The 14,506-nt window shown below is 39.9% G+C and overlaps 1 protein-coding gene across 6 annotated transcripts in view; it reads left to right on the top strand.

Moving 5' to 3' along the window:
• Positions 1–14,506, top strand: part of PHF14 (PHD finger protein 14) — a 290,125-nt gene that overhangs the window by 75,095 nt on the left and 200,524 nt on the right. For all 6 annotated transcript variants that reach the window (XM_019533903.1, XM_019533925.1, XM_019533897.1 and 3 more), the window contains exons 8-11: positions 4,249–4,395; positions 10,527–10,797; positions 11,520–11,626; positions 12,742–12,837. In XM_019533903.1, coding sequence (XP_019389448.1) covers positions 4,249–4,395; positions 10,527–10,797; positions 11,520–11,626; positions 12,742–12,837 — 621 coding nt within the window. The remainder of the gene's footprint in view (positions 1–4,248; positions 4,396–10,526; positions 10,798–11,519; positions 11,627–12,741; positions 12,838–14,506) is intronic.

The following is a 14,506-nucleotide window of genomic DNA, read 5'->3' on the forward strand; positions in this document are numbered from 1 at the left end:
GCTCCAGAGGGGGCAGAGAGCGTGTGCAAGGAGCACAGGCGTGGGCTCTAGAGAGGGCAAGGCTCCAGAGGGGGCAGAGAGCGTGTGCAAGGAGCGCAGGCGTGGGCCCTAGAAAGGGCAAGGCGCCAGAGGGGGGCAGAGAGCACATGCAGAGAGGGCGGTGCAGGCCCAGAGGCAGGGCAACGGCCGTGGAGAGCGCGGTGTGGGCCCTAGGGAGGGCAAGGCTCCAGAGGGGGCAGAGAGTGCGTGCGAGGAGCGCAGGCGTGGGCCCAGAAGGGGGGCAACGGCCACAGGTAGGGTGGCAGAGACCCGAGAGGGACAAGAGGCGCCGGAGGCGCGATAGAGGCCCTGAGAAGGGCGCAAAAGCCCAGATGTGGGCGATCCAGGCGCCGGTGACAGGGCGGCGGTGGAGAGCCAGGCCCAAGGGGCGCCGGTGACAGGGCAGCGGCGGAGAGCTAGGCCCAGGGGCGTCAGGCAGGTGATGAGCCCGGGGTGCTAGAGAGAGCACCAGAGGGCAAGGGACTGCACAGCGTCCCACGCATACCCCTTAAGGGAGGGGTCCACAGAGGCACCCCATATGGAGTAGGGGCAGGACCATTACGTACCGTTCACCAGGGAGATAAAGGCAGCCTCCCATTTTAAACTCATTTAAGATCAAAGTCGTGGCGGCCGAGAATCTGAGGGTGCTGAATACAGCCTTGAGTGACGGTAGGGGGGCGCTAGGGAGTTCACGGCCGCTCCTAGGCCCCACTCCCTCACGCTGTGCAGGGCTTCTAGGGCTGGGCATCCTTAGCTGGTAGTTATGTTCAGGTGATACCTTATTCCTCCTTGTACCTTTAATGCAAGGGACTGTTAGAGGTGTCAGATGGGAAATGGGACCCAGTGGCAGCATGTGGTTCATGTTGGGGGAAGTGCTAAGAAGAGTTCCATACAGGGTGCTGGGTTGTCTTCAGACATCAAGTGGTGCTGCTATGCTCCGTCTTTTAACATTGCCTACATTTTTTTCCCTGGGACAGAGCTTAAAGCTCCAGTGGCTCCGGGTGTTCACGGAAGGCTTTTAATTGTTTATTTATTAACAGATGGTCATGGACAGGTGTTTTTAGGATGTTATCTTGTGGTGTCTGTAAATTTACTGTTATATGGCAACCCTGGTCTGATGAACATTTATTTTAAGATGCTGCTATGAGAATATAAGTGAGAGGCTTTTTTGGTAGTCTGAGAGTAGCACTAGACATTTCGCCAGATTTCTCCTGTTTAGTTTCACCAGGAAAAATTTCAATCCGTCAAGGTTCCGATTTTAGGCTTGACATCTAGCTATGGTTTTAAAGAAACCGTACACCAGCTGAGGCAGGGGAAATCCATTTGTCTGTCTTTTCATTTTGTCCCTCTCTTTCTGGAAGTGCCTCTGTGACAGGGATGAGAGAGAATGACATAGGTGTCAGATTTGGCAGTTTCATTGCAATTTGGAAGTCCCCCTGCTTTGTTGAATTTGCCAGTTTCAGCCAGATCCATCCCTTTGTGTTGTTTAAATGATATGAACAGCATCAAGCTGGGCCTGAGAATCTGGCCATGTTTCTATTCTAATATTTTGTGTATAAGTTTTTCAGTAGAATATTTATAAGTGGCTATTTTTCATTGTTATGAAGTGATTTCTCATTTTCCTTTAGACTCAACTTTTTCAAGTTAGCAATAATTTCATCCAGTTAAGGTACTGAAAGTCCATTCTCTGTACACACATTTAATCTTATTAGTTTTCTTCTTAATAATATGAACTAAGCACTCCGTATGACAAAATATTTTATTATATGATTTGTTCATTTGAAATACTTTTTTCTGTCGAGTGTCCTGACCATAGTTTTGATATAGCAGTTCACATTTTTATTTATATAATATACACAACAGAAAATAAATTATGTATGAATGAGTGAGAGGTACACATGCGTATACAGGCCTCTTTGCAATTCATTATTGACAACGGAATCTCTGCTTTTTATTTTCGGAAGAGCTGACCACTCGGACCATAATTTGCTTTCCATCAGAACTATTCACCAAAATAACTAGTTCCTGCAAGATGATGTTTTGGAAAGATAAATACTGTACTTTGAGCTAAAATGTGTTGGGAGTAATGGACTGGGTTTAACGATTATTAAAGAAGCCAATTGTGTGAATTCCCACCAGTTTTATGCCTTTGGCATGTTTTTCACCTAAAAATGTGTATATCTTTAAATAGCTAATTATAAACAAGTATACTTTGTTGAGGTTAATCTGAGAGAGCTGTTAATTCAAATTTCTGTGGAGGTAAACTGTGTCACTTATTATCCTACCTCTAAAATCTAAATATACAGATATATACATTTAAAACAAAATGGAATATTATACTTATCTGTAATGACTAAGTAGGTGTTTCCTGACAGGCAAGAATAGTATTTTGTTTGTTCACTGCTGTAGAAATAGAGAATTAGCAAGGATATGTGGGGGGCAGAGACAGGCATGGGATCTAGTGCCAGATTTTAATAAACCACAGTGACAAGTTTCTATCTTGAAAATAGTCTGGGTATGAAAGACTTTAGCATAAACTGTGAAGTTGCAGTCCATCTCAGTTTCAGCCAGTCTTAGTCTGCTCTTGCACTTTTCAGGCACTTAGGTCAGACTAAAAACGTTTGAAGAAATTGAGAGAAAAATGAAACTGAAATAAAAATAAGTTATTTCCTTATAACTATAGCAAAGCATTATGTATAGAGTTTTACATAATGCCACTTTTCTTGGGAGTATCAGTGTCTGGGTTGTGAACGTCTTCTGTTCAGTATTTCTTCAAGAGAAGTTTGTGCATGCGTGCAGGTATGTGTGAAAGAAATATAGTTAAGGGTTTCCTTTCAGGACTTTTTCTGAAACGATCAAATATTCTGTTAAGCAGTTTGGGCACTAGAGTAGTCAATGGTTCTTGGAATTGATCAAACAGCAAGTAAGAACACTTTAGAAGGAATGAAGATGGTTTTTACATTAATCTTTAGTATTTAAAATATAACAGTAAACATATTTTTATGAATTGCTTCAAGGGAAAAAAATCTGACATTAGATCTGAATGCCTAATCTTCATCAATTTCAGTACAGGAAATTGACTCAGTTTTCTGATCCCTTCTTCATGACTAGTGAAATCATAATGCCATAAATGCTTTTTTGTGTGCTGCTTTATGTTGCTGTTTGAATTGCCGATAAAGCCTTTTGCATAGAAGTTTTCCTCTTGTTAACTTGCAGAATTGTAGAACAGCGACGTGCCTTGAATGTTGGTAATCAAGACTCAAAGCAGAGATGATATCTTTTATTAGACCAACAAGATTTTTGCAAAAGAATTCTTTTAATTAAGAATGTTTTTGGCAAAAATCTTGTTGGTCTAATAAAAGATGGTATCTGTACTACGAGTCCTGATTGCCTTTTCCTTTAGACTAATACAGCTACAACCTGGATACCTGACACATTGAATGTTGGTAGGATCTTTCTCAGTGCTCTGTAACTGTGAGGCTTTAAACAACTTTTTAAAAATTGCATATGTAGTGAATATGTTCCTAGAATAAATTTTGTATATAATTGATATTTGAATAGTATTTTAAAGTTTTTCACCTAAACTATCAATTGAGAGTATTTTATGTAAATAAATCTGTCTTTTAAAGTTAAACTTTTGAAGTTGACATTGACTTTTTAAAAACTGAACAGTCATTCTTTGTCCCCAACAGTTTAATAGGTGTACTTTTTGTGTGTGAAAACAAAGTAAACTTGAAACTATATAGTTTATGAATTTGGGAAGAAAACTAAAGTTTTGTAATAAATTGTGGTGTTTCATAAACTGTGAAGTATGTAAGAAGGAAGTACTGAGCTTAAATAACAGTTCATTTAAACTAGTGCAGATCTCTCACCTGCATACTCTTAAACTAATTTAAACCTGGCTTATATCAACTTAATTTGATTTCTTGATAAATTATATAAAACCAGTATGCCCATTTAAAAATCTGAATGTCTATACAAGGGTTGCATCAGTTGAATTAAATTGTTAAACAATAAAAGAAAAATTAACAAAACTGATTGCAAGTTTGTGTAAGCGAGACCTAAAAATACTTATTTCTATTAAAATTATCTATTTGAATATGTGAAATGGTTTGCCAGAATGATGGCTATATATTCTATCATATCCTTTTTTTTCTAACTAGAATTATTTTCTTTCCCCTCTCATCTCTCTCTTTGTTACTGAAACAGGATATAGCAGATCCTTTTTTTGCTTATTGTAAGCAGCATGCAGACAGACTAGACAGAAAATGGAAACGGAAGAACTATTTGGCTTTACAGTCTTATTGTAAAATGTCCTTGCAGGAAAGAGAGAAACAGCTCTCGCCAGAAGCACAGGTACTGTATTAATTCCAGAACTGCACATGTATGAATCTTCCATGTTTAATAAGAATGTGAAAGGAGAAGGGTGGAATTGTTGTAATTAAAAATGAAATTTGGAATACACTTAATGGCATATGGTTAATGTGGCAGTAAATTATCTTTAGGTTGTACACTCAAAAGAATTAATTCCTCCAAAATATAATATATGAAAGTCCTTTCAACTAAGCATCTGAATTGAAATAATCCTGACTAGTTTATTATAGTAGAACAACTTCTAATTCTCCTTTAATTCTGTATTTTTAAAGGAATCTTAAAATAAAAATTAGAGGAAATAAGTAAAAGCAGCGAGGAGTTGGATATTTTGCTATGTGCATGTTAAAGAAAATTCTTCAGTTTTTGTAGGTGGTAGCATAAGTACAGTTAAAGTTGCAGAACACTTTCTTATTGTAAGCCTTTTTTCACTTGCTGCAGAACTGGGTATGATTTTACTTGTGATTTCCTTACCCAGTATCCAGGGCATGCTGTGGGGCTTGGATCAAATTCAGAAGAAGGAAACTGTCTGGCTCTGTTCTGAGGTGGGGATGGCAGAGAAAGATTGCTGGCAGAGGGACAGCTGAGATGAACTGCAGGGAAGAGTAGGGGTGTTTGGGGAAAGAGAGAAGCTAAAGATGTATGTAAATAGTCACACACATTAGGAGCCTGTAACCAGTAGAAAACAGTGCCTCATAATCTGGAATAGAATCTGAAATCCTGAGCTTTAATACTGTGTTTTCAACTGCAAATTGACCAGCATGTTAAGTCAGCCCTACATTTTCTGATAGAATTTTAGGGAAAAGTTGAAGTGCTGTTGTTGTTACAAAATCCCACAAGTATCAGCTAACTGGGGGAAGAACCCAAAGGGATCAATATGAATCCCGGACCTGTGTGGTGTTGACAGTCTGGATCACTGAAAAATTGTGGCCCTTCCTTGCGTGAGCTGAACCATTCTTGCTACCATCATAACAGAGTAGATGACCCTGTATGGCACCTTTAGGGCCAGGCAGTGTGCCATGCAGGGTCATCTCCTCTGTATAGTATAGTTTTAGGTTGACAGCCCTTTGAGCGTGATTTTTTTATGTCCCTCTTTGGGAAATAAGTCTACTTATAACCGGCAAAATGGTATTTACTGTGCTGAGTAGCAGATTACCAGTGAGTTTCACAGTAAAGTGGTATTTTTTTGGTTGGTTCAGGTAATGAGTATCAATCTGCTACACCTATGAGGTAGCTTTATTAGCAAAGTTGATGCAAATCTGTATCTGAAGATAATTATGGAAACTGGTATACCTTTCATGTGATGAAACTTCTGGGTTTTTTTCGTTGTTTTCTAAAGACCTAGGAAATTATACTGAAGTCAAGCCCTCAAAAAGTAGGATGTGTCAGAATTTATGTTCCTTGTTCAGTCTTAGTTTGGCTGCATTGTACATGTACAGTGTAATCCAGTGTTTAATTACATGATTCCACATGGTATTTTTGGGTGCATCATATCATGCAGTCCATAGGGTTGGCTCTGATTTAGGAATGAATAAGGGCTGCAGAAGTTGGAAGAAGTTTAATGAGTGAGGTTGGATTGTAGCTAGAAAAAGGATGGTTTTATTGTTAAGGCAGTGAATGCTGTCCTGAAAAATTGGATTCAGCACCTGTCTCTCCCACAGAGTTTCTATCTGTAGTTTGGTGGGCAAATCATTAAAACTGAACTTTTTTTAGCTGGTCATTAATTGTGTTTTCCTGACATTTTCATTCAGGTTTGCAGAAGAGCTGAGCACCAACAAGCGTGCTTGAAATCGACAGGAGTGATTCACTATATAAGTAGCCAACAGTGCCTGACTATTTAGAATCCTGTATTCTAAATTCATCATTTGGAAAGTATACAGTAAATAGTATTTTGGGGCTAGGGACCATACAGACTGAATGAAGATCATAGAAGTGTGTGCTCATTGGGGCACAAGTCCTCTGGAAAAAAAATGGTGTGTGATCATATAATTATCCTAACATATGCACACAAGTGAGTAGAATGAAGGTTTAATGGACAGTTTTAATTCTGACATTTCCTAATTTTTGAGTAATAGACTTTAGTTTAACCTTAGTTTTCATTTACTTCAGGGCTTTTAATATTATTTTACATTACTGTAAAATTACAGGGGTTTTCAACTGGCAGCTTGTGAGCCTCCATTAGCAAATAAAGAGTTAACACCAGCCCAGAGACTCCCTGCCAGCTGCCACTGCCTTCATTTTTTTTCTGCAGCTTCAGCAGCCAGGGTCTCTGGGTGGGGCAGGGCAGTATGGCAGGAGGGGGCCAGGAGAGCTCATGCCTGCATAGCAGGAGACCTGCATGGCAGTGGGTGATATTGCATTGCCTGTGCAGTGGGGGGCTTGGGGGTCCTGTTCAGTTGGAGGTCCCTGTGCTCAAATTTGGACATCCCTACTACAAATAATATCCTGCAGTTTTTTGGTATGAATTAAAATGAAATTGCTTTATAACTTTGTAACCTTTCTCAGAAATTTCTAACCCCTTTTAAAAGGAACTGTGTGGCTTTATAAGAACAGATCTTTTGAAACTATTGATTAATTGAAGAAAGTCATATTTAATATAGCAAATGGCCATGAGGAGCTTGTGTCAAAACCACTTAGATATGCTCAGAACTGAAGGGGTAGGTAGGGCTCACTAGAAGTGTCTGCATGTAGAGCTGGTATAGTAGTTAGTGTACTGTAAATTTACTCCCTAGCTTCCTTTAGGTTATTCTCTATGTAGACAAGTTGTAATCCTGTAAAGTTTTTTGGCTACTGTAGTTTTCTTGGTAGATTTTAACATTACAAAATTTCGAAACTACGATTATTGAGCTGGGGAAGGAATGAATTTCCTCGACTTATTCCCAGAATCCAAAGACTCAGTCTACATTGGATATATATATACATTTTTGCACTTATAAAGATGCCCTGGTGCAGTACTTCCTTCACTTTCCCTTTCTCCCCCGACTCTAGAGTAAACCTAAGAGACATTGTGGTAAATATTGTAATAAATGAGAGTTAAGGGACCAAGGCAAGAGAAAACAAATCAATCCCCTGTATGTATAACTTCTCGTATCCATAATTTGATTCCAGTTCATTAACTTCAAAAAAAAAATTGGCAGTCTTCACTGACTCTTTCTTCCTATTATTAGTTAATATATTTCTAACTATAGACTGTAACCCTTCTAACTGGTAAAACTATTACATTTAAATTGGAGGCGTAATAAAAATAAATGTATTGATGACATGTTCTCCTGTCACACATGTCCCTCCATGTTTAGTGAGCACCTTACTTTCATTTTAATTCTTTTTACCCACTAGCCCATTTGGAACTTGACCACCTCCTTTTTATCCCTCTCTTGGGGGTAATCTTTCCTTCCTTTTCTTGCCTCTCTCTGTCCTTCTCCCACTCTTTAATGTGATCTCTGTGCTTCTGGTTCCTGCTTCCTCTTTTTTCTTTTCTACTGCAGTATCCAGGCAGCTGCAGATGGATCCACTTATTTATTGCAGAGGGTGTTGTGGACTATAGAAAAGGTTTGCGGTGCCAGGTCATATCTGAAAGTCATGTGTTGGACATGCTCTAGATTTTGATGTACAGAAACTAGGCATGCACCGATAAAAATTTTTTGGGCCAGTGCTGATGGCAGATTATTGACCAGCCATATCAGCTGACACTGATCCAATTGCTGATATGCAGCCTGGCAGCATGGAGAGCAACCTCTAGTTAGTAAGTCTATTTTGGGGGGAAGGGGCGTGGGGAAGGGAAGGGACATGGGTGGGCACATTGAGGCCCCCATGGTGAGGGAGGGCCTGGGCCTGGGATGCAGTCCCCACAGTGCCCTGCGCTGCACAGTCAGAGTGGGGTTGGGTGCCATGTTGGATGGAAACATGGCATAGCTTGTCCAGAGGACAAGAGAGGTGGCTCCCACTGCTGCACACCCTGGGGAGGGGCATGGAGGGCACGTCCCCCCAGATGTGTGTGTGGGGAGGGCTGCTAATGTGAGTTCGAGGCTGGGGGTTGTGCTGGGCTCTTCCTGGCAGGGAGGCTGGGCTGGGGCTGCACTTGGGGTGGGGAGGGTGGCACTGATGCTGTGGGGGAGGCTACAGAGTGGGTTATAGCCACCCAAAAATTTGCCATAGCTCCCCTGTAACCTCTCCTTCCAGTGCTGCTGTCCACTCCAGCCTCCCCTCCTGCTGGGAAGAGGCTGGTGTAGCCCCCAGCCCTGAGCCTGAAGCAGCAGCCTACCCTTTCCCCATACACAGATCCAGGGGCCACATGGCCCCCATGCCTTCCCCAGGGGTGTGTGCAGCGGCGGGAACTGCCCAGCACCCCCTGGACGAGTTGTCTACAGCTCTGTCTTGTGCCCCACCCTGTCCTGGCTGTGCAGACCCTGCCCCAGCTCCAGCCCCACTCCCTCCCGCATCATGGGGGCCCTGAACAGCATCCCCCCAGACACCCCTCCCTGATGTCTCTTCCCCCCAACTTAGTGATTGTCTCCAAGCTGGCGGGCTGTCCCCATGCATGCTGCTGCAGCACACAGCATTTATTGGTGACATTATCGGCCGCATCAGCCAAACAAGGCTGATTGCCAGTAATGTCAATTTTCCTTTTCTTGTTGCCAATATGATATGGACCGTTTTATTGCTAAACGTCTGACAAATGCTAATGAGTCAGTGTGCAGAGTCAACTGTGTCTGTAATGTTACTATCAACAATGATGCATATAATTAAAGATGTGCGTCAAATGTAACCATGCACCTTATTCACCTGAATCGAAGATGTCTTTGAATTTAAGATGACTCCCCAATAATTAGATTCTGTACATAGAAAATTGTAAATTTTTTATTATTTTTCATGTAGAGAATCTAATTATTGGAGGGTCATCTTACATTTGTCCCCACAACCACTGTAGTAGGGGAGGGAGGGGGTCACCCCCCCCCCAGTGCTTGCCCTCCCTGCTGCTTGTTCCTCCCACAGTCTGGCTCCCTCCCCCCCCGGACACTTGTCCTTCTCCCTCACGCCCCTGTTCCATGTGCTGCCTTCCCTTCTACCACCTGCCTGCCACACTTTTGGGTGCCTCTGTTCTGGGTTGTGTGCCTCCCCAAGTGGATTCCTGCCGACTCTTCTGTTTTTTCACTTGATACTTGATTCTGAAATGAGGCTTTGTTTTCCCCTTGAACAGGAAAAGAAAACCTCATATTGGAGTTGAGTAAATATGGTATATAAATACTGCTGCTTTTCTTTCATGGGTATCTTGTACCATGCGGTGTGGCAGTTGGATTAACGCCCTTTAGTTTAGTTTAGTTTTTATACAGGCAGGTACTCAAAATGGCAACTGGTATTCAGCTGGATTTATTCCTTTGAAAGTTTGTATGCTAGTGTCATTTTCTGCCAAAATTGCTGCTACACAGTATTCCTGCAGACAGTATTTCTGATTACCTGTTACAACTTGATCTTCTGGGACTGGTCTCCCAGATGGTCGCAGATACATAGATGCCATCTGCAATATATGCACTGTGCTTCTATTGTTGTTCCTGCTTTTGTTGAAATTGTCTTTGTGGCACATTAATATCAGCTAGTATACTAATTTATAAAGTGGAATGGCACTCTGGAAAGAGTTTTTTTTTATCAAAAAACAGGGCAAAGGTGTCAGTATTTATGCTATACAATATGTATATCTGTTTTCTGAAGCACAAGCAACAGATTTTATCCACTTGTGAGCATAATACCATTTAACCTAGATATGACTGTTGCTACAGGTGATTGTTGGGAGCTGGCAGATTTATATTAACACTTTTGTTGAAGGCAGAGAGCTGTGACTGATAACAATTCTCTTACTGAGAATGAATTTTTAACCTAAGTTTAAGAAAATATACTGCTGCTGAATTGTAAAGTTTGGAAGTGAAATCAAATATATATCCATTTTTGTCTTTCCCTCTTGAGTACCAGATCCTAAAATGAGGAAAATGCTGATTAGAATGTGATTTTTTTCATATTAAAAGTAATGCCTATGGTATACTTATTTCCAAGGGAGATTATATTTGCTGGCATAAATTACTTTGTTTTCTACTGTGTTTTGATTTATGGGATTTTGATTATAGGCTCGAATCAATGCTAGACTACAGCAGTATCGTGCTAAGGCAGAACTGGCTCGCACCACGAGGCCTCAGGCTTGGGTTCCAAGAGAGAAGCTGCCACGTCCGCTCACTAGCAGCGCTTCGGCCATACGTAAACTGATGCGTAAAGCTGAATTAATGGGCATCAGTACAGACATTTTTCCTGTGGACACTTCAGATACCAGTTCCAGTGTGGATGGAAGGAGGAAACATAAGCAGCCAGCTCTCACTGCTGATTTTGTGAATTATTATCTTGGTAAGGAGGAGAACCTGATAGTCACGTTTCTAAAATTATATAGGAAATTCTGTACATATGCTTTGAGCTTTATGAAATAGATTTTTAAGAAAATATTTGATGAAAGAAAAATAGGAAGGCTTCATTTATAACAATCAGCTTTACACTTATGCATATATTATAATTCTATTTCCTTTTCTCACTGAAGAAAAAGCTAGCTATGATTTTGTATTCAAATGACTGCAGAGTTCAGCATTTCAAAGAATAAAAATGTTTGACTTCTTAACTTTTCTTTTTTTTTTTTTTTTTGGTAACACAAATTCCTTCAAATGTAGGGAGGAGAAGGGGAACTATGTTTTTTAGAGTGGAAGGTAGCTAGTTGGCATCTTTCTCTTTCTTCTTTGTACATGCTTTTTCCTCTTGACCTTAAGTCTTCTCTCAAGAGCAAAGGCTTTAGGAGCTCCTTTACTTTCTTCTATTTTTTTTGTCTCAGACCAATGTGGACTATAAACTTTCCCCATGCATCAAAAGGACAGGCAGAACTGTGTTGTTGTTTTATTCCATTCCTAGGGTATTTAACAAGATTTTCGGATGTCATTTGGCTACCTCTGTGTTTGTATTATAATAATTTTACATTTTAACTTTCTTGCTTAACACTTTAATATGTAGCACTTCTTTTAACAAATGTATAATCCCTAAAAATCCAGTTGAAGCTAGAGACTATTGGATTTTGTTTGTAATAGAGCGAAATATGCGCATGATTCAGATCCAGGAAAATATGACTGAGCAAAAGAATATTAAAGATAAATTGGAAAATGAGCAAGAAAAGCTTCACGTGGAATATAATAAGGTAAGAAGTCTAATGCATACAACAGTGTACTGAATGTTGTATACTGATAGTGTTTTGCTATCCGGAGGGTTTGTTTTTTTTAAATGTGATATACAAAAGTTGTTTAAAATTGAAATAGCAGGGTAAAAATTTATACTTCAGATATCTTCCTTATATCTCATATGTAACTATAATTAAAACATTTAAAAAATATTGACTTGTTCCCATATCCTTCAAATGGCTTTATAGCTCTAGTAGGGTCCTGAATGGGCATAGACTTTTTGCATGGAACCACTTCCAGGGTTTGAGGCCTCTTTTATTGTAGTTTCTTTATTTTTGTTTGTGCCCCTTTTTTGGTTATTGTAACTTGATTTGTCTCATTCCTGATCTTGTTTTTGAGTAATTGCACTTTCTCTTCTCAGTGAAAATAGTTGTATTTCATTCCTTTGGTATGGAATGTGATTTTACCTAAGTTTGGGGGCCCATTCCTGTTCTGAAACAGAAACAGTTATAATTTTTCAGTGGATTATATCCATTTTTGCAGAATGGTCTAATACTTATGGTCTCTGTATGAGGCAGGTTAAAATTTATGAAACCATGGCATTTGAATCATGTTTTAAATTCATATTGTGAGAAATTCATACTGTTTGTTGAGGAATGCAGTTATTTTAAGAAGTGATACAGTATTATAACTGCGAATTACTTTTAAAAATACTCCTTTCTGCCAACATTGTCTTCTTTTAAGATTGCATTTATTTTGGAAGTAGAGGAGGGGACCAAACTTGATTTCCGGTATAGAAAAACTTGTCATAACTTTGCAGCTAGAAGTAGTAGTATATTCAACTCGTATGAAGCATTAGCATATTTTAATCTTGCTTTCTGATTGTACTTGTAGAACCTTATGCTGAATTACTTCAATCTGCTTTCTCAAAACAGATGGCTGCTCAGCTTTTCTTTGTAGTGCCGTTAAATGGCTGAATAATTCCATTGATCTTGGTGATATTGACATGACTATTGAGTTCTACTTTTTTTTAATTGTCTAATTCATAAAAGTTACAGGTAAAACACCTCCTGTAGATAGTAAATGTTAAGTAACTTCAGTGAATAAACTTTAACAGGGGCTTTTTACATTTCAGCTGTGCGAGTCTTTGGAAGAACTACAAAATATGAATGGAAAGCTACGAAATGAAGGACAAGGAATCTGGGCTCTATTGGGTAGAATCATTGGCCAGGTTTGTTTTTTTCCCTTTTTATTTTTTCACCTTATAGGCAGCCATGATATTCTGAGAATAGATTTTTCTGTTTGTATCTGTCACTTTTTGCAGTTGAGAAAAATCAATTTGATCAAATCCAAGCGTACTCTAGGGATAATGATTCCTGACTGAAATATATCTAGAGCTCTACAAGTCACCCACTGGGAACCTGTGGCTTAATTTTGTTGTTGTAATAGCTATCTTGTTTGCAAAATTCTTTCATTTGCTGTAACTGATTGACCTGTCATTTGTGATGAAGCTAAACTTGAAGCATGAGTTAATCTTACCGTATTTTTTCACTTCTTTAGTAACTGTAGGTTTCAACCAGTATGATTGCTTGGGTTTGTAGTGACTGTTTATGAACACTTTATAAAGTGTACATGCATAAAACTGCACATTATTTGCAGCAGTGTTTAATTGTGTAGAGAAAAAGATTTACTACTTATATTTAGACATGAGTGCACAATATAAGTGACATGAGAAGGTTTTGATTATTTCAGCAATGGTTGCCTGTTCTTTTGCCATAGGCACATTTGAGCATACACTGTTTCATAGGCCTATGGGATTACAAAAACCAAAAACATACAGATTCTTTGAACATGTTCTTTGAAAGTCACTTAAGTTCAGCATGCAATATGGCAATGGACATTTACTTATTCAAAGATAAAGCTATTCCAAATCATGGTTTTAAAGAAGGTTGGAGTTGCTTCTCAGTACTTGTATTGTTTTTACTCTGAGAATGTATTCATCAGTATGTAAATGCCTGGTTTTTTTGTTGTTTTTTTTTGTGGGGGGGGGTGTTAAAGAAAAATCTAATAGGTCTCTATGTTAGTACCTCCCACACCCCCTGGGAAGTACCCAGATAACAGCCATTTTCAGGAAATAATACATTGGAAATTGATGTGCTATTGCATTCCTGAGAATTGTGGAGAATAAATATCATGAGGAATCAATATTTTTACAGGATATGAATAAAAGGACATTATACACCATATTTACTTAAATCCAAGACAAGGCTTTTTTCCCCCAGTAATCATGGGAGGGGTCACATGGGAGGGGCAGCCAGCAGGGGTCATGCACATTCATGGGAGGGCAGGAGGGCAAGGATACAAGGTGAATTGGGGTGAGGGGGCAGGCAGCAGAAGGTGGGTACTAGTACATGGGGGGCAGACACCAAGGGGATCAAGTGGTAGGGAGGCAGTCAGAGGGGGGCAAGGGGCAAGTAAGGCAGGCAGGCAAGGTAAGGGGTGGGGATATGGCCCCTTGCCTTCTATTGCTGCTTTCTCCACCACAACAGTGCGGGGGAGAAGGGGAGGAGAGGTGAATTCAGGATGACCTTCCACTAGTTAGTCTTTACATAGACAGTAACAACACATTCATAATTTTCCATGTATATAGAATCTAATTATTGTGGCGGGCGGGGTTCATCCTAAATTCTAAGCATCTTGGATTGAGGTAAATACAGTAGTTGAATCTTATAACCAACAATTTTTGATAGCCTTTGGTACTGCTTTTCTTGTAGTGTTGTGCTTAAAATGAGATTTAGCATTGAAATCCACCGTGATGTGTTTGTGGCTTAATTCTATTGGGTCTCCAGGCTGACTTTTTTTTTCCTGGTTCCACTTATAAGCTTGTCGTTTCCAACCCC

This window comes from Crocodylus porosus, unplaced genomic scaffold (assembly GCF_001723895.1).
Source record: "Crocodylus porosus isolate Cpor-Errol unplaced genomic scaffold, CroPor_comp1, whole genome shotgun sequence".
NCBI lineage: Eukaryota > Metazoa > Chordata > Crocodylia > Crocodylidae > Crocodylus > Crocodylus porosus.